Source organism: Arachis hypogaea, chromosome 19 (assembly GCF_003086295.3).
Source record: "Arachis hypogaea cultivar Tifrunner chromosome 19, arahy.Tifrunner.gnm2.J5K5, whole genome shotgun sequence".
Taxonomy (NCBI): Eukaryota; Viridiplantae; Streptophyta; class Magnoliopsida; order Fabales; family Fabaceae; genus Arachis; species Arachis hypogaea.
In genome coordinates this window covers 10,803,045-10,826,568 of record NC_092054.1, presented here as the reverse complement: position 1 = coordinate 10,826,568, position 23,524 = coordinate 10,803,045, and the positions used below count along the sequence as shown (strand labels likewise).

General features: G+C 33.1%; 1 protein-coding gene across 3 annotated transcripts in view; it reads left to right on the top strand.

The window, feature by feature from the left end:
• The window catches only part of LOC112775443 (uncharacterized), a 39,889-nt gene extending 17,493 nt beyond the window's left edge, over nucleotides 1-22,396 (top strand). For 2 of the 3 annotated variants that reach the window (XM_025819054.3, XM_025819055.3), the window contains 10 exons: nucleotides 57-308; nucleotides 477-1,163; nucleotides 1,865-2,689; nucleotides 5,383-6,090; nucleotides 7,751-8,581; nucleotides 10,227-10,910; nucleotides 12,093-12,920; nucleotides 13,331-14,095; nucleotides 14,967-15,800; nucleotides 21,948-22,396. In XM_025819054.3, the coding sequence (XP_025674839.1) occupies nucleotides 57-308; nucleotides 477-1,163; nucleotides 1,865-2,689; nucleotides 5,383-6,090; nucleotides 7,751-8,581; nucleotides 10,227-10,910; nucleotides 12,093-12,920; nucleotides 13,331-14,095; nucleotides 14,967-15,800; nucleotides 21,948-21,953 (6,420 nt within the window). In that variant the 3' untranslated portion in view covers nucleotides 21,954-22,396. The remainder of the gene's footprint in view (nucleotides 1-56; nucleotides 309-476; nucleotides 1,164-1,864; nucleotides 2,690-5,382; nucleotides 6,091-7,750; nucleotides 8,582-10,226; nucleotides 10,911-12,092; nucleotides 12,921-13,330; nucleotides 14,096-14,966; nucleotides 15,801-21,947) is intronic. The other variant, XR_003189566.3, reaches the window with a different exon arrangement.
• Nucleotides 22,397-23,524: the final 1,128 nt, after the last annotated feature.

The window sequence follows — 23,524 nt, the reverse complement described above, 5'->3', positions numbered from 1 at the left end:
GATTGAAGTTTTTATAAGCTGGTGCAAATATAGTAACTTTGCACGTATTCTTGCAGGTTGAAATCCCAAACTTGGAGAGCTTGAAGGTTTCATCAATTGACATCGATTATATATGGAGTGACCAAATTTCATGTTTCCGCTTTGAGAACTTAATAAAATTAACTGTGGAAGTTTGTTGTAACTTGACCTATTTATGTTCACTGTCTGTTGCTAAAAGTTTGAACAAACTGAAAGGTCTTTTTGTAAGTGGGTGCCGGAAGATGGAAAAGTTATTCATCACTGAAGGAAACACTGATGACTATTCAGAGGTGAGTTACTGTACAACTCTGTAATTGACTTCTAATATCATGTACATATGTTTTATAATCCTCTGATCATTTTTCTTATCATTTTATGCATTTACACAACACCCCATGTGCACAAGTTCATCGCTTTGGTATCTGATTTCATTATCTGTTGGCCTTGTAATGAAACAGGATCACATCTTTCCTAAGTTGGAAGAAATCCATCTCACTAATATGGGGATGTTAAAGGACATATGGCCAGTTAAAGTCCATGCCGGTTCCTTTCCTAAACTCATTTCTGTGCATATTGATGGGTGCAAAAAGCTTGGAAAGATTTTTCCTAGTCACATGGAAGGTTGCTATCAGAGTTTAGACAGCTTGAAAGTTATCAATTGTGAGGCAGTGGAAGTTATTTTTGAATGTCCTTTAAAAAAGGATGCATCTCTAGCTGACATGAAATTGCAACTTATTCTCTTACAAAGTCTCCCAAATCTGAACAAAGTTTGGAGCAGAGATCCAGAAGGTGTTGTTGACTTCAAAAGTTTGCGAAGTATAAAGGTTTCTAATTGTAAAAAATTGAGCAATGTCTTGCCTGCTTCTATAGCCAAAGGTCTTAAAAAACTTGAAGAATTATCGATAAAGTCATGTGGTGAAGTGGAGGAAATTGTTGATGCAGGATCAGAAACAAACAATGAACAATTGGAGTTTCCAGAAGTAACCTCCATGGAATTATGTTATCTACGTAACATTAGGCATTTCTATAACGGGAGACAAAGCATAGAATGCCCAAAACTGAAGCGGTTGGTTGTAAATAATTGTGTGAAGCTGAGAGCATTCACAACTGATGAAGAAGGAATACCGGTTTTCTCAGCAGAAAAGGTACAGATGCTCGTAAACTACGTCTTTCTTGTCTTATAAGAATCTTGTCAAGAATCAGTTAATGTAATCAGTATCGTAATTGGTACACCAATTTTCTAGATGGCATTATAATACAAGGGGAATCAAGTTTTAGTGATTGAAAATTTTAATTATACTATTGGTGAATCTGCCCTAAGGGAAATATGGAAAATTATGTGTTAATAAATAATAATCGGGAATTTCAGTTATTTTACTCTTGAATATGATGAAAAGATTATTCATATATTATTAGTTATCATGTTACATGCATTCCATTTACTGGAACTGCAACTGAGATCCCCAATTTTATTACGCACTGATTTCCTAAAATCCAATATATGGATCAAAGAAACATTGCAAATGACTTGTAGTTCTGCAGTGTATATATTTTAATGTTAAATTTAAGATACTATTAGTGGACCAACATTTTACATAGTTAGCTAATAATTTATTCCCAAAATATTAATATTTGGTCTGCTGTAATAATGATCACAAACTTCAATTTGAGAAATTCTCAGTTCTTGGAACATGGAAACGTTTTGACATATACAAATATACAATTGATTTGAACATGTGAACAAATCACAAGGGAAGCCTTCTAAGCATTTATCTCTTGATAGTATAGAATTATAATTTTGAATAGGTTGTATATATAATATATATGAATGTTCATTCATCACTAGGTAATCTCTAACTTGGAGTATATGGATATTGACTCAAAAGAAGCAAAGTGGTTGAAGTGCAACATACGGAAGTACCATATGCATTGCTTGAAACAGCTTTGCTTGCGGTCACTGCCAAATGTTGAGATTCTCTACTGGTTTCTGCATCGAATTCCTAATCTAGAAAGATTGGAATTGAGTTACCCTCATGATGACATTCAAGAGTTAGTGCCAAGTGGAAATACAGCACTTCAGGAAAGGTTGGGAACGGTACTACAGCTTAAGGAACTGGTTGTCACCTCATCAAACATCAAAGATATTGGATTTGAAAGGGACCCAGTTCTTCAGAGAGTAGAGCGCTTGGTCCTATTTTACTGCAGAAAATTAATCAACTTGGTGAAACCCTCACTGTCCTTAACTCACTTGACATACTTGGAAATACATTGTTGTTCTGAATTGAAAAGCTTAATGTCATCTTCAACTGCAAAGAGCTTGGTTCAACTCACAACAATGAAGATAAGCGATTGTAAATTGAAGGAAATAGTCACCAATGAGGGAAATGGCATAGAGACACAGGTGAATATTGTATTTGGCAAGTTGATAACAATAGAATTTAGGTCACTGAAAAAACTCACAAGTTTTTGTAGCTGTAAGAACTGTGAGTTTTCATTCCCATCGTTGGAGAAACTGATTTTGAGAAATTGCCCAAAGATGACAACGTTCACAGAGAGTGACATAAAAGCACCAAAGCTACAAAATGTACTTTCCGTTGATGAAAGAGAGGAGGAGATATGGTATTGGGAAGGTGATTTGAATGCCACAATTAAAAAGGCCTTTGCTGAAAAGGTATGCATCATTCCTTAGATACTCATTTCCATGTTTTATGAAGCTATCTTCTCAAATCCCCCCGCCTTCTAAGAATGGTATATGATCCGAAGACAATGATAACAATAATCTTTTTTCCCATTGAGATTAGATACATGCAAATTATGATTGTAGAAGATTTTAAGTATACATTAAAGAACTTCTCTTTTACATGAATGATTTTACATACAAAGTAGTTAACCCCCTAATCACAAGTGAAGAGATATACCAACATGGAAGAAAAAAAGAATATACTATTCAACATTTTTTTTTTAATTTAAAATCACATTGATAATAAAAAAATCTTTTATTAAAAATAAAATTTTTGGAAGTACTGCATGTTCTTCTTAAAGAATTATGTGGAAAAAACATATCACTTTTATTATATAAAAATCATTGATTTTAAAATATTTTTATATAATTTACTAATAAAAATATATAATACTTAATTACTTGCCAGAATCACATGTTTGTTAGTAAATTGTTAAAGGTATTTCGAGAGAAATTTTTAAAGGTATCCAAGTTATTTTTATATAATAAAAAGATACATTTTCAAAATATTTTCTTTTAATTTTCTAAGCATACTTTTTATTTTTAATAAAAAATATTATTGTATTGAAGTGAATATTAATAAAAGTGATATGTTTTAAGGGTATTGTCAATATAATTTTTATTTAGAAAAACAATAATTCAATACTATATCCTATTTTTATCCTCAATGTTTCTATATTATTTCAATTTTATCCTTAATGTTTGGTTCTAATTTTACCCCTGACATTTCAATATATTTCAATTATCCCTAAGTTGGACAATGATGTGACAATCTTATGCCAGAATTATCACGTTAGTTACAGATAATTGAAACAATTAAATGTTAAGAGTATTTTTGAAACTTGTCAAAAAATTCAAGGACAAAAAGTATATTTACCCATTACTTTTTATTTTTATTTGTCAAATCTTATATTATTAATATTATTGTTAATTAACAATGCAATAAACAAGTACTTATTTATATTAAAATTTAATTATTCAAATGTAAGTTAGCTTACACTCATTCCTTGCCTGGATCTTGGTTTTTATATTTGATTGGGGTTGTCTGTGTTTTATTATATTTAAGAATTTCAAAATAATTCTTAAATGATTATTGTGGAGAGTTAAACATGGTCCCTTCGAGTTATATTCGATACAAATTCTTTAACTAAGCTATAATTTCTTTTTGTGTTTATTGTATTCTGTATTGTATAAAAAATTAAAAGCAACCTTACAATGATGCTGGGATGCTAGTATATACAACATTTTTGAAGGTGGAGTCTATGATGGCTATTCCATGTTGTCTATGCAGCTTTGACAATATTTAAAAGGTGTTGTTAAAATTAAAGTCACATTTTTTTACTATTCAACAATACTTTTAATTTTTTTTTTCAGATTGAAAAGTATTTTCAAATAGTGGAAAAAACAGCTAAATTTAAACAACACATTTTATTTTATTTAAAAAAATGGTTCCAAATAGTAAAAAAATGTTACCTTAATTTTTACATTTTTTTTTAGTGTTGTCAAAGTTACATAACCATTATAACATACACCAGTTTTCAAACCTATATGAGTACAAGAATAATACTTAATATATATTTTGAATTATTTGGTTCTCTTTTTTATGTTCCTCTAGTATGCATGAATGAGCTGTGTTTTGAAAAATATATACAACACTCTAAATTCCTAAACCTATTTTACTGTATGTACAAGTAAAATAGTTTTTGTTCCGAGGATTACCTGAAACTGGGTTGCTTTTGGGCCTAGACGTGAGGTTCTGATTCCCTTTGAGGCAGCGTCCAACTTATATTGATGTTGAGGTGCTGCCGTCCGAGTTTCTCGTGGGGAGGTGGAGGGTGGTACCTGCAAGAGACTTTGATGTTTAAGTTAGCAAGGGTTTAAGCAGGTTTTTAATAGATTGGGACTTGAATATACCTGAGGTTTGTTAGTGTATTTATAGTAGAAAAGATAACGACTTTTAGAGTAGTTCCACCTTTGACGGTGGATGACCGTTCCTTTTATCTTATCTTAGGAAGTTGTTGATATCTCCTTTCTAGATAGAGAAATGATAGGAAATATTTTAGGAGTTAGTTGCTTATTCAAATAAGTAGAGCCGATATCTCGTCGTCGTACCCGACCTCTATGAGGTTAGGTAGAAGAGGCCACCTTTGTTGGATGGGCTTTTAACCTTTTTGGGTCTGGCTTTACGTTTTGGGCTAGGGTATGAACAGTTTTTATTTTGGAATTCTTAAGAAACCTGCTTGATTTACATATTCAGCAAGTTAGCCGTTTTTAATTATGATTAACAAACACTTTCAAGACAGCATTTAGGATGCATAAAAATAAAGTAAAAATAATATGATAATGCTAGTGAGACAATAATCCAAAGTTATCTTATTAAACTTAACATTTATAATTCCATGCATATAACATTCGTACTTGTATACTTATTACATCTAATAATACTTATTTTTTTCAGCAGTAACTAATGAATACAAAATAAAGTAATTTCAGGCTGATTTTTATTTTGTCACAAACATTTCTGAAATAATATATACAACTGGTAGGAAACACAAAATGAATAGTGACTTAAACTCATTATTAAAGTGAATAATAATTTTCGTTTCTTGATTTTATCTTTATAGGTTTCTTTTGAATACACATCTCATCTTAAGCTTTCCCATTATCCCGAGTTAGAACAAGTATGGTGTGTTAAATACTTGGCGCAACGGAATAGCTTTCACTGTCTGAAAACTTTGTCGGTGGAGAATTGTGGTTTTCTTGTGCATGTAATTCCTTCTCATTTGCTTCCTTACTTCAAGAATTTAGAGGAATTGGTAGTTGCCAGTTGTGATCAAGTGCAAGTCATCTTTGAGATAAATGTTAAAGGGGTGACAGAAATGTTGGGAATGTTCCGTTTGAAAAAGTTGTCCATAGGGAATCTACCAAAGCTGGAGCATGTGTGGGACAATGATCCTCACAGTATTATTGGCCTTAGAGTTCTGCAAGATGTGAGAATTTATCAATGCCACAGCCTCAAATACGTTTTTCCAGCATCCATGGCTAAAGATCTTACCATGCTCAAAAAGCTATCAGTTGAAAGCTGTGAGCAATTGGTTGAAATTTTTGGGGACAACGAAACAGCTCTAGAAAGGGATACTAAATCATTTGTGTTTCCTAGTCTTAAATCATTGATGCTAAACACATTGCCATTGCTCAAATGCTTCTATCCTGGATTGCACAAGCTAGATTTTCCTGTGCTAAAGGAACTACAATTACATCCAGGTAAGTGGGTTATACTGAATTGTCAAGAGGCTTATCCAGAGGAGCAAGTCTCTATCACTGTAGAAAAGGTACTTCTAACTTTTGGTGTGTGGTTATTAAAACAATTCCAAATGCCCTGTATATTGATAGAAAATTATGTTTAGTTTCAATGAATTTTCAAAATGTGGCTAAGTCTTCCTTTTTTCATTTAATTAATGAAATTTACATGTTCCATTCATAAGATAAATGTAAACTGCTACTTTTGCAACTTTTTCACAACTTATGCAAATCTTGAACAGATTGATTTTGTTGGTTTTCTTTTTCCTTTTGTTTAATGGAAGTATGCTTGTGTGTTGCCTTCACTAATAAGAGAATCGTTCATGCAAGTATGAAAAAATAAGACATTTAAACATATAAAAATTATTAATCAAAAATCAAAATACACAAACTTCATCAAATATCAACCACACTGTAGATGCGTAGCCTTAGAAGTTCTTGCAGTTTAAAGGATGTCAAATAATAAGAAAACATACCGAAAATCTAGAGATTAGTAAGAGGTTAGCTCAAGCTTGACTTAGAGAGAGAGGAAAAAATAGAAGACAGTTATGGTTCCAATTAAAGGGAGCTTTGGAGTAAAGGTTGAATTGTCTTTGTATAACTTCAAGGTCGCAGGGTGATGCCTGAATCAAGTTAGGCTGCCCATTTACACCCTTTAGGCTTGGACTTTCTTTGAACCTTGCAAGGCATAGGATGCTTTGCACCGTGCTCCCCCCCTAAAACCCCCTTCTTTCCCGTCTTTCTCTTTTATTTGGTTTAACCGATTGAAAAGAAATGCTTATTCAGTTCCTCAAACTCGAATGAATGTTTATTATTATTATTATTATTATTATTATTATTATTATTATTATTGGAACTCAATTTGATGAATATATGAAAAGCACATTTATGTCTTTTTAAGGGGGGTGATTACTAAAATAAACACATATACCCATCAAGTACGACGAGTGCTTGATTGTAAAATTTTATGCAATACTCAACGTTAAATCACGAATTCATGTAAGAGTAGCCTAGTGCAGAAGCATTTTTCATTAATACTGGGTCTTGGGAAGGACTACACCCAAAGGGTGTAATATAAGTAGCCTAACTTGATAAATTATCAGGTGACTCTTTAAGAACTTCTAATTCTAAACAATTTATGTATTAGTTTAGCGGTTGTGATAGGGACACCATGGCATCATTTGTTCCATATAGCCTAACCCACACATAAATGGAGATGGCTTAATTTTATTGTATTTATATTTTAGTAGTCATGATTTACTTCTTTTACCTCGCATCCGTGTGGGTTTGGAAGGATACTTGAATGTCAAATGATGTAAGTCAGACCTCAGACGTCTCATTATGCTACAGAATATAGAAAATGCATTTGTTAAAAGAGTGTCTGAAAGTGGCAAATAAATTTGATCTTCAGTTTGTAGTAGTTTGTGATGAAGTGTTTGGTTCGAGTTAACGTCATAAGCAAGCTACTTTTGTCCAGAGATCATTTTACTATATCCTGATTTCACATATGATCGATGATGAGTCCTTCAGAATAAGGAATTCAAATGGAATAAACTATTAAGAAATACACGCTAGTTTCAATTATAAAAAATTATCTGTCTTGTCATGTGTGCAAACTGAAATTTCTTATTAATTTATTTAAGAAAATTAGATGATGCTGATTTTGCCTGCTCATGTTTTTTTGCTTCCTAGGTTCATCTCCTGCTTCCAACTTTAGAAAGATTGTCATTTAATATAGGAAATGGTACAGTGACTTTGGATTTGAAGTCTCTAGGGTTGGAATTTAATTTTCTTTCTTTCCAACACTTAAAAGAAGAGAGAGACAGTGTTCTATACCGATTCCTTCAAATGGTTCCCAATGTAGAAAAGCTTGAAGTGAAATACGGTTGCTTGAAAGAGATGTTCTCCAAAGACAGGCTTAATGCTGATTGTGCTGGAATCCTCTCACATCTTAAAGAATTAAGGCTTGATTCTTTATATTCTCTCAAATCCATTGGCTTAGAGCACTCTTGGGTGCACTCTATTCCCGAAAATATGCAAACATTACAAGTCGAATCGTGTGGTGCTTTGAAGAACTTGGTGCAATGCACGGTATCCTTCTCAAATCTAACAAATTTGGTTGTAAAATATTGCCACAATATGCTATATTTGTTCACAACTTCAACCGCCAAAAGTTTGGGTCATCTTGAGAGGATGGAAATACAAAATTGCGGATCATTGCAAGAAATAGTGTCCATAGAGGTTGGCAAATCATCCATAGGTGGAAATGTAATATTTAAGCAACTACGGTCTTTGATTCTTGAAAACTTACCAAAACTCGCATGCTTTTACCCGGGGAATCTTACTTTATCTTTCCAATCCTTGGAAGAAGTATCCATATTTAACTGCCCTTTGATGAAAATGTTCTGCCCATGTGTGGAAATAAACCAACATTCAAACCGGTCGCCAGGAGTTGGACTCATCAAAGATGGATATTGGGAAGGTGATTTTGGCACTACCATCCGCAAGATGTTTGAGAAAAAGGTAATAACTATTATCGTTATAACTTACTAGCATCCAATAGGTAGCTACTTTCCAATTTCTAGGTCTTCATATAATTTAGGTTTAACTAATCTATTAGTCTTCATATTTCACGAATATTTTAATTATGTTTTTGCAGTTTAAAAAAGTTTGTAATTGGGTCTTCATAATTGATAATTTTTTTTAATTAGGTCCTTAATAAATTTTTCGAAAAAAACCAATACTTTTAGAATATTCACTTCTAGATTATTCCACGATTAATCCTACATCAAATAGAGAAACAAATATTTCAAAAATATTTTTTATTTTTTAACAAAAAATATTAGTGAATACCGAATTGAAAATTTTTATCTAGTATAAGAATTGAGTTACCAATTTTTATACTATAAGGGTCTAATTAAAAATTTACTAAAACTATAAAGATTAACAAATTAATTAAACTTATAATTTTTTAAATTAAAATATTAAACTAAGTAACCTTTATTATTATATAAGTCTACTTTAAAGTCACCAAAAAAAAAAAAAAAGTCTACTTTAATCAAGCGGCAATGTAAAATTAACTGCAAAAAACTCTAACATTTCACAAACAAAAAAGTGAAAACATAATATAGAAATAGAAAATATGATTTTATTGTTTTTTTTCCTTACAATATCCCAAAAACCACTTTTTTTTTTATCATATTTAAAACCCTTTTCTTATTACATAACTGCATCTATCGACATCACCATTTCATTTATTAAATGTGTTTGATGATAATAAATATTCGATTAGTCAATATGGTAGTAGTTATACATAAATACATGGTGGTTGATTCTAATAGCTGATTTCAGTGTACAAATAGCATTTTGTATTTTAATACTAAGCGGAAACTAAAATAACCTAGTATTTTACCAAACCAAAGCAGCTTTTATTGAAAAGCCATAGTTTGAAGTTTCCAATTTGAAAAAAAAGGGAAAAAAAAATGGAAGAAAGTCATATTAACGGGCGATGAGGTTGATCTAACCAACCTGGAGATTCTATGGATATTACCATAGAATCGTTCAATAGTATAACTGTATAAGTAGTTACCTTTGGGCTTTGGATTACAAATGCAAATAATTAATTACTATGAATAATTGGACTATCTAATGCTCAGGAGATAGAAAACTCTAAATGTATTTTAATGATTAAAGATGTAATAATCTTATGATATTATATGTTAAGCTATTTCACAAATAGAATATCACTATGAAATCTCAAGAAAAATAATTATAAATAAACACAATTTACGAATAATTTAACAAAAATGGATTTTATAAAATATATATCTATCATTTTCTTCTCGTGCAACATGTGGGTCTAAATCTAGTCAAACTAATTTACAAGTCTTTTGATCATAACAAGTAGCATAATAAATGACTGATAAGTCAGTTAAGCTGTTAAGGTATGTATCAAAGAAAAATAATTGGATATCATTGTAGTGTCCATCTACCTAGCAAAAAGGAAAATCAAAAGAAGAAGAATGATGTCCATCACTGAAGCAAAAAATCAAAATTATCCTTTTAAATTTTAATTTTAAGAAAACCATAATTTAAATTGTGGTTCAACATCTTAGTTGTTAATCTAAGCATAAACAAGCAAGTGTAATTTGTTATTTCTCATGCATAGATTGCAGAATCTGCATGTAATTCACAATATTTGAGGCTTAGCCCCTGTTATCAAGAGATATGGTACGGCTCGATGCCAGTCCCAGATGCATGCTTCAGTAATTTGGAGTCCTTGGTTATGGAAGGGTGTGAATTTTTGTCAGAAGTAATACCTTTCGATTTACTTCCCTTGTTAAATAAGATACAGAGTTTGGAAGTTCGGAACTGTCATTCAGTGAAAACCATATTTGATGTGAAATGTGTATCGAAAGACAAACGAATGATTGTAGGGTCACCACAGACACCAGTCCCCTTTTCCCTGAAGAAATTAATAGTAAAGAAGTTGCCAAATCTGGAGTGTATTTGGAATGAAGATCCTGATGGGGTTCTGACAGTTCAACTACAGAAAGTACATGTTGAAAGATGTAAACGCCTTACAAGTTTGTTTCCAGCATCCACAGCCAAAGATCTTGTGAAACTTGAAAATCTAGTGGTGAAGCACTGTGAGAAATTGGTGGAAATTGTTGCAGGCATTGAAGCAGCCCCAAAAGGAACAAATCTAGATTTTATATTCCCCTGTTTGACCTCATTGACATTGTTGGATTTGCCAAAGCTCAACTGTGTTTACTGTTCATTGCATTGTGTTCAGTTGAAGACATTCATAGGTCAAGATCCACAAATTGAGGATCAAGTTTGTGCCGAAGAGGTACATAATTGCTTAACCACCTTTTCCTTGTTGCGGGTTGACTAATTTTTCAATGAAAAATGATATTTTGAATTCATAGTTATTGACATCTTTGGGCAACTTGAGATCATTGAATAAATAATCAAATTTCTCATGGGCAGATTCACCAATGTTTTACATATGATCTCCAAGTGTTTAAATAATGTCTATAAAAGTGGGGTTCACAAATACTAAAGTACATAGTATTTTTCTTCCTTTTCTTATAATGGTATTGCAAATAATTTCACTAGTATTTTTTACTAATGCTATACGCATGGATTGAGAATTGTGATGAGAATTTGCTATGCTTTTGTGTTGTATGATTATGATGATAAAATTTTTATCACAGATAACAATCTCTTATGCTAGTTGAGATTAATTTCAGTTTATTTTATCTTATCTATAGTTGTAACTTCCAAGTTTGTCTTTATCTTGTTATTATTGTAAATAGGTTCTTTTATTTTATTGTTATCCAATAACTTATCCATATTATGGTGATATATAATGATTTTTCCTATATAATAAACTCTCCAATATGTTTCATGATTGATTTCAGATTTTCAGCCAGCCAATATATATATTAAAAAATTCTCTATTGATGGAATCAAATAATTACATCTAATCTAATCTTATCATATATACGCTAATAGTTGTAGATAATGAATATAGATCTCTACAAAATATACAAGATATCTCAACAGCATTGACTACTAATGTTGCGTACAAGATACAACAATAGCCACATAACCTTATTATAACGTTTTAATAACAATGTCAACTACTTTAATTAAACTTTTAAGCGAGTCCTTAGCATAGTGAAAGTTCTTATAGTCAAGTGATTCTCACAATCTAAATCCTCATACACCCCATTCATAGTAATTGTTTAAGGGATGTGTTTGTTATAAACTCATTCCTCTTTTCATCTTTTCTAATTTAATTATTTAATTTGAATTAGTGTTTCAAATGTCTATTTACCATTAGTTTTAGCATGAATCATTCTCCTTTATGGGCCACTTCAGATATCTTCAGTGATCTCATTCTAATATTACCTAGTTCATCCTTTTTGGATTTTTAATGGGTGTATTTTCCATGTTTCTTATAATTGCTTTAGCTTGTTGAAATCCTCTAACCCGCTTTTGCTTCATCATTTATTTCTCTCCTAAGGCTACATCTCTCCTGGACAATCTGTCACTCGGTGAAAAAGAATTGAAGATGATTTGGCACGGACAATGCCAGGGAACTCACATCCGCAAAGTAAAAGTTCTTGATTTGCAGAGTTTTAATGATTTAGAAGAACTGCCATGTGGATTTCTACAAAAGGTGCCCAATATTGAGGAGCTAGTAGTGAGTAATAGTTCCTTTAAGGAGATTTTCTGCTCTGAAAGACCTGATTTCAATCATGCTGGAATCTTATCACAACTAAAAAGATTGAAGTTAGCTTCTCTTTCAGAACTAGTTACCATTGGGTTAGAGCACTCTTGGGTAGGAGAATCTCTTCTAAAAAATTTGGAAACCTTGGAAGCAAAAAGTTGTTCTCGTTTGAGAAACTTAGTACCATCTGCAGTATGTTTCTCCAGTCTGAAGCATTTGACTGCATCTTATTGTAGTAATATGATCCATTTGTTCACATGCTCAGCTGCCAAAAGTTTGGCTCAACTCGAGCAGATAAACATATCCTGTTGTGATTCCATCGAAGAGATTCTGTCTAGAGAGGAAGATGAGTTTCATCATGATGAGATAATATTTGCGAAGCTTCATAAGTTAAATCTTGAATATTTGCCAAGACTCAAAAGCTTTTATCAAGGGAGTGTCACCTTAAACTTCCCTTCATTGGAGAAATTATCAGTAATTCAGTGTCAGAGGATGGATACTTTCTGTGCTGGTACTTTATGCACTAACAAATTGTTAGAAGTGAAATTCCAGAGGTATGGAGATGCTACCCCATTGAAAGTTGATCTCAATCATGTCATACGCAAGTCTTTCGAAGCACGTGTATGTATCTATTTTCTATTTTACTTTATTGTTATATCAAAGATTAAAAAGAAAAAAAAAATTATCATACCATTTTTTCCCTTCATAACTCTCAAAGAAAATAATGATACAAAAGAATAATAATTAGCTACTTTTCCACTTCTTTCTCAATCATAACAAGGTGGTGTCCTACCATAGTCTCAATTATCATGTAATTCACATTAATTAATTTAGCACTTAAAATATGGAAGATGGTTCAAGGAAAATGGACAAACCAATAAAATATCAGAGTTCACAGAGAAGTGAGAAAGAAAACTAGAAACTCCATAATCTAGGAGTTGGTTGAATATGTCCCAACAATAGCAATGATCGTTGTGGAGTAACCACCTTAACTAAGTACTGATTTCACGTTTGCATTTTATCATATCCAGGTTGCAGAATTTGTTAGGAGTGAAGAGCATTTGAATCTTGTCGATGAGCCACAGGTACATGGAATTTGGCATGGTTCATTTCCTGTCCCATTCAGGTGCTTTGTCAATTTGAAGTCTTTGATCGTGGAAAGATGTGAATTCTTATGCAATGTAATTCCATCACATATACTTGGTTTGCTATGTAAATTGGAAGAACTGGTAGTACGTGAATGCCATTCCGTCAAAGCAATTTTTGAGGTGAAGGATATAGCAAAGGATGCAAAGTTAAATACAGGACCAGGCATATCCCCATTCTTTTGCTTAAAGAAATTGACTTTTGATCAGCTGCCAAATCTTGAACATGTCTGGGATTCAGATTCTGAAGAAGTTATTGGCCTAGAAACCCTGCAAGAAGTATGTGTTCATGGATGTGGCAACCTTGAAAGGCTATTTCCAGCATCAGTGGCCAAAAGTCTGGTGAAACTTGAGAAACTCGAAGTAAAAGAATGCAGTAGGCTGATGGAAATTGTTGCAAAGGATGATGTAGCAGCTGAAGCACCTGATGAAGAGTTTGTCTTGCCTTGTGTGACCTCCATAAAACTGTGGTCATTGCCAGAACTCAAGTGTTTTTACCGAGGTCCGCATAAGTTGGAATGCCCCAAGCTAAAACAAATAAACTTGTTCCATTGTGAAAAGTTGAAGATATTCACATATGACTCTCAAAGCTTCCTAAAAGAACAACCAGATTTTCAAGATAGCTCAAAAGCTCTTTTCTTGGTTAAAAAGGTACCATCTATAACTATAAATGCAATTTTCGGGGCATTCCTTTATAGTAATATTTTTAGTGTATACTATAAGTTGAAATGCATATATACATATGTTTCAATAAGTATCAATATAGAAAAAAAATAACAATGAACACCATCCACCATGTAAATTCATTGCTTTTAATTTAGAGTAGCAGGACAAATAGATCCTTCAAGAATTTTGTAATGGACTTATAGGTCTGTAAGGAAAAAAGTACCAAGTCTTTGAGAAAATTTTGTGATAGATTTATAGATCATTGACAGAATGAAATGAAAGATTAAGAAGGATGAATTGTGTCAAACATTGCAGTTTTTCAAGAGCTTATAAATCTAGTCTTTCAATTTTTTAAGGACTTGGTATTTTTTCTCCAGGAACCTACAAGTTTATCACAATTTTCTCAGGACTTACGTGGTATTTTTTTAAAAGAGAAACCTATAAGCCCATCGCAAAATTCTTCAAAGACCTACTTGTCCTATTACTGTTTAATTTATAATAATTTGCAGTATTTACATAGATGCCTGATGTTGCTTAAAATACAAGACATATTATCGATTAAAATAGTGCAACTATTTTTATTGATATGTTAGCATGCTAATAATGGTAGTTTAAAAGATCATATTAAAAATATGTACATCTTTTAAGCATAACCCTTATTCTTTTCTTAATTTGTAATATCCTTATTAGATGATAGCATTTAACTTCTATTTTTGTTAAGTGTAGCTGTAGATTGGCATTCATAAACTACCATTAGAAAGAACCATGATAATGTTTCATAGTTTATATATTGGCAGACAGTTCCAAAAAACTATTGTTATCATGATATATGTTATGTCTTAATTCTTCTTCATAGGTCATTCCCTCCTTGGAGTTTCTAGCACTCAGCAAGGAAGAGGCCATGATATTCTTGGATGGTCAGTTTCATGTAAACCTCCTGCACAAATTACCAGCTCTTCAACTGCAATGCTTTCATGATGATTCAGATACTTTTCCATATGGACTACTTCAGATGGCGCCCAACATAGAAAAACTTTCTGTGAGTTGTTGCTCCTTCAAAGATATATTCTGCTCTACAAGCCCTGACATGGATTGTGTTGAAAAAATCCTTTCACGTCTAAAATGTTTGCAATTGAATTCCTTGTCTGAGCTAAATTCCATTGGGTTAGAGCACAATTGGGTGGACCCCATTTCTGAAAATCTTGAAAAATTACAAATAGACCAATGCCATTGTTTAAGGAACTTAGTACCATGCGACATATCATTCTCCAGCCTAACGGATTTGAATGTGTCACAATGTAATGGGCTTGTCTATTTGTTTACACCCTCAACTAGCAGAACTATGTGCCAACTAAAGAATATGTCCATAGAAAATTGTGAATCATTAGAAGAAATAGTGTTTGGAGTGGTAGAGGAGTCATCAAAGCATGCAGAGGAGGAGATAATATTTGAGAAGCTCAACACTTTGTCTCTTCAGTCTCTACCTAGGCTTGGAAGGTTTTACAATGGGAACATTGCTTTAAATTTCCCATCCTTGGAGCAAATATCAGTAATCAAATGTCGAAGGATGGAGAGTTTCTGTGCAGGTACTGTAAGCGTGAACAAGTGGTCAACAATTAAATTGGAGGAAGGTGCTGTTCAACTGGAATTTGACCTCAACTTTACCATATTGAAGGCCTTTGACTTGGCGGTATGTTCTGTTAATACTCTTTCATTGAAGGATTGAGTAAATTAAACTTTCATCTCTTAAAGTTTATTGATTTATTTGTGGAAAACGATTTTTTCCCCTTTAAAAAGGACCGTTTTACATTTTTTTAGTTGAGTACCGGCTCAATTTGGATTAGCTTTTGAAAAAAATACTTATTTTTTCATCTTTAAAAGAAAAAAAAATTTATAGACAAAAGCTATTTTACATTTGGATAGACTTTTTAAAAAGAGTTTTCAAGTATTAAAAACGTCTTTTACTTCTACTTTTTTTAAAAGTAAGGTATTGTTAACTTAAAAAAAAAAAAGCAAATAATTTGTTTTTTTAATAAAAGTACTTTTTTTAAAAGATGTATCCAAATAGATTTAAAATTGAATAAAAGAACTTTTTTTCACTCCACAAATCTAATCCAAACCAACATGTATTCATCTTTCTCTATGTCACATACTGGCACTAACTCTGATTAAAATTCAAATACCTGAACTCCCCATTCTACTTTTACATTGCTGCCACAAAAAGTACTTTATTTTTGCATGATGAGAACATGGTCTATCCGTGTTATTAACACATCTTAAGCTAGACTCTATGTTTCAATCCCTTTACAAGAAATGTATACTAGTTGGACAAGTCTAACAATACAGCCAGTACTGAAGCTACTTATGTGAATCCCCAAAAATTGGATTTAGGGATTTTTTTTGGAATAAGCTTAAGTTCGTTTGTTGAGCATAGCTCAATGGCACATATGTTCTGAGCTTTGTTCTCTTTGTTGTTGTTGTTTTTTTATCTTTATAATTAGTGCTAAATTTAATTTTGGTCAACTTAAATTGATACAATCTGAGTGCTATTTTGTTTTTTTTGGTAATAAAAATTACTTTTACTCTTTTTTAACACAAGTATATTTATGATCTTTACATATGCTTTGATACAACTTTGGAAGGGAAAAAAATGATTGTATTAAAAAAAAGTTAATTTATTTCTACCTTTCAAAGTTAATAATATTGAATTATTGATCTTCTAAAAATCAGATATTAAAGCAATTTTAATAAAATTTAAAAACATATCTTGTACCCTTTTTAGTAATTACAATTCGCATCTTCCTCTTTTTTATTCCTTAGCAAATCTAAGTTTTCCTCATGTTAAACGTCATTTTTTGTAACTTAGCTATGAAAAGTTTTCTTGTCTAAAGACATCAAGTATTTCTAATAATAATATGGCATCTAGCCAATACTATCATACAAGTGCAATCGACAATCCATAAAGAATCTTATTCTTATATGTTTGAAATAGTTTGGCCTTGGAATGATATGATTGAGTTTTATGTTGCTTTTTAACTTCATGTTGTGTTGTGTTTATGGATCTTTATCTTTTAAATTAGATTATGTTGGATTGTATTATGTTCTATTTATTATTTTGTGTTACTTTGTTGGATTTTTTTTTTTAAATTTCTATTAATACTCACGGGTATCCTTGAAAATCCGACTTACCTGCAAAGACTGATAAATAAGAATTCAAAACAAAGATGGGAAGGGAATGAGGGACATTTTTCTTTCTTGAGAATGGAGGTGAGGGAGGGTATTGCCATCCCTAAAATGAGTGATGAAAGTTATCCCAACCCTTTTTAGTGGGAAGAAAGAAAAAGGAAAGTTGATATTTTCATTTCTTTACAACAACAACAAAGCCTTGTCCCACTAGGTGGGGTCGGCTACATGAATCAAACGACGTCATTGAACTCTGTCATGTATCATGTCTACAGAGAGATCGTTTATAGGGCTGGCAATGGGTAGGGTAGGGTAGTACCCTACCCGCGGGTTGAAAATTTTGTTAAAACTCTACCCTACTCTATCCGCGGGTTAAGAATTTCTCAACTATAACCTTACCCGCACCCTAAAATTCTAAACCCTATCCTACCCTACCTTACCCGCAGAAATATCAAATTTTTTCAAAGTAAATATAAAATTCAATCATTTCGAATTTTATACATATTAATAACATAAAAAATAAAAAACTAATGCTCTAAATTACAAAATTAACTAACTAGTTTAGTGGTTGTTCACTTATTGTAAGTCATTACATAAGGGAGGTTGTGAGTTTAACTCTCAGCTTATGTTCGTGTTCCCCTTTAGCCACCCAACACTCCGTACCATAAAGTATAGCCGGTCTTATAGTAGTGCGATAGAATTTACCTTTAAGTTTTAAAGGCACTTTTACCTTTAAGTTTTAAAGGCACTTTTTTGTCGCATATAAAACCAGACGCACTCTGCCATTTCGACTAACCTGCTTGGATCTTATGATTTACATTCTGTTCAATCTCTCCATTATCCTGTATGATGCACTCAAGATAATTAAAACTTTTAACTTTTCGTAGGATGTTTTCTCTAATCTTCACCTCTATATTAGGGTTTTTCCTTCTCAGACCGAACTTACATTCCATATATTTTATCTTACTACAGCTTATGCACAGACCATACACTTCTAGAGTTTCCCTCCATAAGTTCAACTTCTTATTTAGGTCTTCTCTTACTCTCCCGTAAGGACGATATCATCGGCAAAAAACATGCACCATGGCACAGGCTCTTAGATGTGCTTTCTAAGGACTTCCAAGACTAATGTGAAAAGGTATGGACTTAAGGATGATTCCTGGTATAATCCTATACCAATAGGAAATTTCTCTGTCACACCAGCTTGAGTCTTCACACTAGTTGTGGCCCCATCATACATGTCTTTAATTGCCCGAATATATGCGATCCTTACTCTCCTATTTTCTAAGACCTTCCATAAGACCTCCCTTGGCACCCTATCGTACGTTTTTTCCAAATCAATAAACACCATATGTAGATCCCTTTTATTACTACGATACTTCTTCATCATCCTTCTTAACAGGTATATCGCTTCGGTGGTGGATCTGCCTGGCATAAATCCAAATTGGTTCTCTGTTACTTGTGTCTCTTCTCTCAACCTCTATTCTATCACCCTTTCTCATAACTTCATGGTATGGTTCATGAGCTTGATCCCTCTATAGTTTTCGCAACTTTGTATATCCTTCTTATTCTTGTAGATAGGTACGAAGGTGCTCTTTCCTCTAAGGCACTTCCAAACCTCAATCGGGATATTATCAGGTCCTACTGCCCTGCCATTTTTCATCTGCTTTAGAGCCTCTTTTACCTCGAAGTCTCGAATCATTCGATAGTAGTCAAAGTTTTTATCTTCTCCTTTGTACATAACCGACCAAGGCTCGGAAGAGTCTTATGCCTTCATTAAATAACTCGTAGAAGTAGCTCTTCCACCTTTCATTAATCTTCTCCTCTTGAGCCAGCACCTCTCCATCCTTATCCTTTATTCACTTAACCTGATCCAAATCTCTCGTTTTTTTTTTCACAGCTCTTTGCGATTCTATATATACCTTTTTCTCCTTCTTTCGTGCCCAAAGACTGGTAGAGATCTTCATATGCTCTTATTCTTACTTCACTTACAGTCACTTTTGTCTCTTTCTTAGCAGCCTTATATTTTTCTCAATTATCTGCATTGTGACATAAAGACCACTCTTTAAAGCACTCCCTTTTTATCTTTATCTTTTCTTGTACACTCGCATTCCACCACCAGGACTCCTTGTCTTTTGGTCCTATTCTTTTAGATTTACCAAAACTTTCTTTTGCTATTATTCTAATAACTTCTGCTATCTCCATCCACATTTCTTCCGCGCTTCCATCCCCATCCCACTTTGCCTCTTCTCCTACCCGTCTTAGGAAACTTCTTTGTTCCTCATCTTTCATCCGCTACCACCTCATCCTTGGGTTCTTCGTATGATGTCTTTTCCTTAATTTTTGCTCAACGCGAAAATTCATGACGAGCATTTTATGTTGTGTTGTCAAACACTCTCTCGGGATAATTTTACAATTAATGCAAAATTTTCGGTCGACTATTCTCAACAAGAAGAAGTTGATTTGAGAGCTTGTCATACCACTCTTATAGGTTATAAGATGTTCGTCTCTCTTTTCAAAACATGTATTTGTGATGAGAAGGTCAAATGTTGAGGAAAAGTCCAAAATAGTTTTACCATCGGCATTGATCACCCCGAAACCATGGCCTCCATGAATACTTCCATAACCAGTCACTTCTCTTCCAACATGGCCATTTAAATCTCCTCCAAAGAAAATCTTATCTCCCGAAGGTATGTCTTGAACCAAACTCTCTAGATCCTCCCAAAACCTTATCTTGTTGTTCGTCCGAACCCACTTGCGGTGCATAGGCGCTAATCACATGAAAAACACCTCCCTCCACCACAAGTTTGATCGAGATGATCCGATCTCCCATCCTCTTGACATCTACTACGTCCTTCTTCCACTGCTTATCCACAATAATACCAACTCCATTCCTACTCTTCACCTTTCCTGTATACCAAAGTTTGAAATCGGACATATCCAACTCCTTAGCCTTTGCACCAACCCATTTTGTTTCTTGTAGGCACATAATGTTAATCTTCCTCCTTGTCATGGTGTCCACCACCTCCATGGATTTTCCTGTTAGAGTGCCTATGTTCCATGTCCCAAATCTCAACCTTTTGGCGCTCCGACCTTTACCTTTTATTTTGTGAACTAGCTTATTTACCCTCGTCCGTTCACGAAAATGCGGGAACCCTTGTTCATTTAACACTACATCCGGGCACAGATGCAGTGGCTCTTGCTCATTTGACACTGTACTCGAGCCATACAGCGCGTTGCTTCTGGGCAACGACCTAGCTTTAGCACAATAATGCCTGTGATTCATGTCATGGGGATTCGATTATGTTTTTATGTTGGTTTTCGAAGACTTAACACAACCCTCCTCCTTTATCTGGGTTTGGGACCGGTTATCTACCGCAAGTGTAACATAGGCGGAGTTATATTTCTCATTTCTTTGACACAATAAAATCCTACTAACTAAAGTAATTTGTTTGCCAATATGTGTTCCATCTTTAAATCTTAGGAGTCAATATTATGTATTTGAACCCAGCATAAGATTGCCTCTATCATGGGCTTAATCATTTTTCAATCATAATTATCCTACAACTTAGATGTGTTTGATTAGGAGTCAAAAGCCGACAACAACAACCACCATTAGGTGGATCCATTACATGGAACAAACATCATTGCATCCTGGCATGAATCATGACTGAACTCAGCCTATTCACAAATTACTTAGGAGAAAATTAGGAGTTAAACTAAGTTGAAAATTTAGAAGATCAAAAGAATCATGTTTGGTTGACAAAAACACAAATATGGAACTTTTTTTATATGTGTTGGCATGACTCAGCTAATCTGTTATTTTTCTCTATATTGCTCTTATGTTAGCCACCCATCCCGTCGTCAAGGAGGCTCCACCAGATTCTTCCGGTATCAATGGTAGTTATGTTGTCTTTGACTCTCATGACAATCAAATAACTAAATTTTGGCCACGGCCATTGAGTCAAAATCTCCGTCACAAGTGCTTTTCTGTTTTGTTGAGAGTGAGGGAAGTTGGAAATGGAATGAGATATTTATTGCCATGGAAGATTTCCAAGAAGAGGTGTTGTCATACTTGATGAACAACAACCATCTCTAGTTTGATTTTCTGCCAGTAAAGATAAACAATGTTGGCGGCAAAAGCAGCATTAATTTTGACCATTGAAATCTAAATGCCTCTATGGTGAATTAGGTGGATGATAGCAGTAGGATAGTAGAGCTGAAGAAGTGGCCATGAAAGAGAAGACAAACACTTGTGAATGAAATTGAACCAAATTGATTCACCATTGCTGTTTTGACAACCCCACCTCAATCTCAACTCCAAGATCATACCAATCTGCATTAATCCGTCTGGTTCACCCTCAGATTTTACTCTGTTAAAAAGTCTCATAAAAACTTTCTTCCTTGATTTCTTATGTATATCCAAACACCCTAAGTATCAATCTAAAATCCAATTATCCTTAACAATGTTACTACCTATAGAGTATTTTTCTTTTTAATAAAACCCACTAAATCTATTAATTTGCTTTTTGCAGTGAAACCTGAGGTTGAGGACTACATTATGTTATATTAATTAAGTTTCATAGTTTTACTGAAACTTTTACTAAGTTTTCCTTATTATTTTATTCGTACTAACACAAATAAAATTTTCTAGGTATGAGTTCAACTCCAATGTTGGAGTGAGAACTAGACATGAAGAGTGGATGGGTGTGTATGAAGGGCTTTGTACTACAGAAGTGTGTCACATGTTTTAGGGGGCGAGTTTGTTTTCCTTAAATCTTATTGGTTGGGTACTCTTTTTCCTCTCTGGAGTTTTGTCCCACTGGGTTTTCTCCTTAGAGGTTTTAACGAGGCCTTACCAAGAGGTGCCGGATATGTTCACCGGTGGATTGTGTCTTTATTTTATTTGTGTTTAATGGTTTGTATTTATTTTTCTGTCGTGTGTTTAAGCCATTTCAATAATTATTGAGAAAAAAAAGGGTCTAATATGGTTATAAGTTGTAAAGATTATGATGAAGCAGAGCTATGTTGTTCTAAATATTACTGTAACATCTTAACTGGATGAAATGACTACTAAGAACGTTACTTTATGCTGTTACAAAATAGTGAGTTCTTGTGTACAAGTTGCCTCTGCAATATGTTGTTATATTGAGTAAAGTGACAATTAAGTTTTCGAGCATATCGATTTTGGACAAATTAATTCTTAAAGAATAAAAACTATCAAATAAGTCTTCAAATATTGTAAATGTTGGACACGGTTTCTCTCTCCGTCAATTTCTAATATAAAAGTTAACAGAATTGTTTATGTATACTGTTAATTCTGATAGACGTGTCTGTCTATGTCACATTGGAATTATTTCAAATATTGGAGACAATTTAATTCTCCATTTTAATTGAGTTATAAGAGTACACAATCTCTAATTGTCCAAATTTTCCATTTGAATATCTTTAAGGCCAGTACCTTTTAAACTTTATCGCAGTACAATAGAAATGCGAAGGTACTCAGATTCATAATCAAATAAATTTTCCTCATTAAACTTGTGGGCAGGAATTTCTCTTTAAAATGCTTCAACAAAAGGGTCATCTTCAACTTCCATTTGTGCATGATCAGCTTTCTCATTATGAGGTGAGTTGCCATGTTGTTGTGTTGTGTATATCTTAGGCCTAGTCCTAATATTCTTGACTCCATTAATCCTTCCACCTTTGCTCTGCTGCTAATAACATCACTCCTTGCAATTTGCACATTTTTTTTTGAAACAACACTCTTTCTTTTTGGATCATTCTTCCTTATTTTTATTGCAAGGACATCCTCCTCATCAGTATCACCGACTTCAAATTCAAATAATGAGGCTTGTATAACTCATCTTTGACACTTTCATACTCACCATCATCAGAAATTGAAAGGTCATCAAATTCATCACATGCTATAACTAGGGTTTATTGTAAATAAAAGAGATCCACGATAAGTTATGAAGAAACACACAATATAAAAAAGGCTCTAACAATTCTGAACAACACTTCCAATTTTAAGCTTGCAAAAATAGGACACGTCACTCTATATAACGGGACAACTAAGCATATTTATTCCATTTTACAATGGAAAGGATGTAATGTGTCCATCGTTTGTAATTTTTGAGGACTTATTTAATAGTTTTTATTTTTTAAAGATTAATTTGTCCGAAGTCAACATTTTCAAAGGCTTAATTGTCACTTTAATATGTTATATTTATA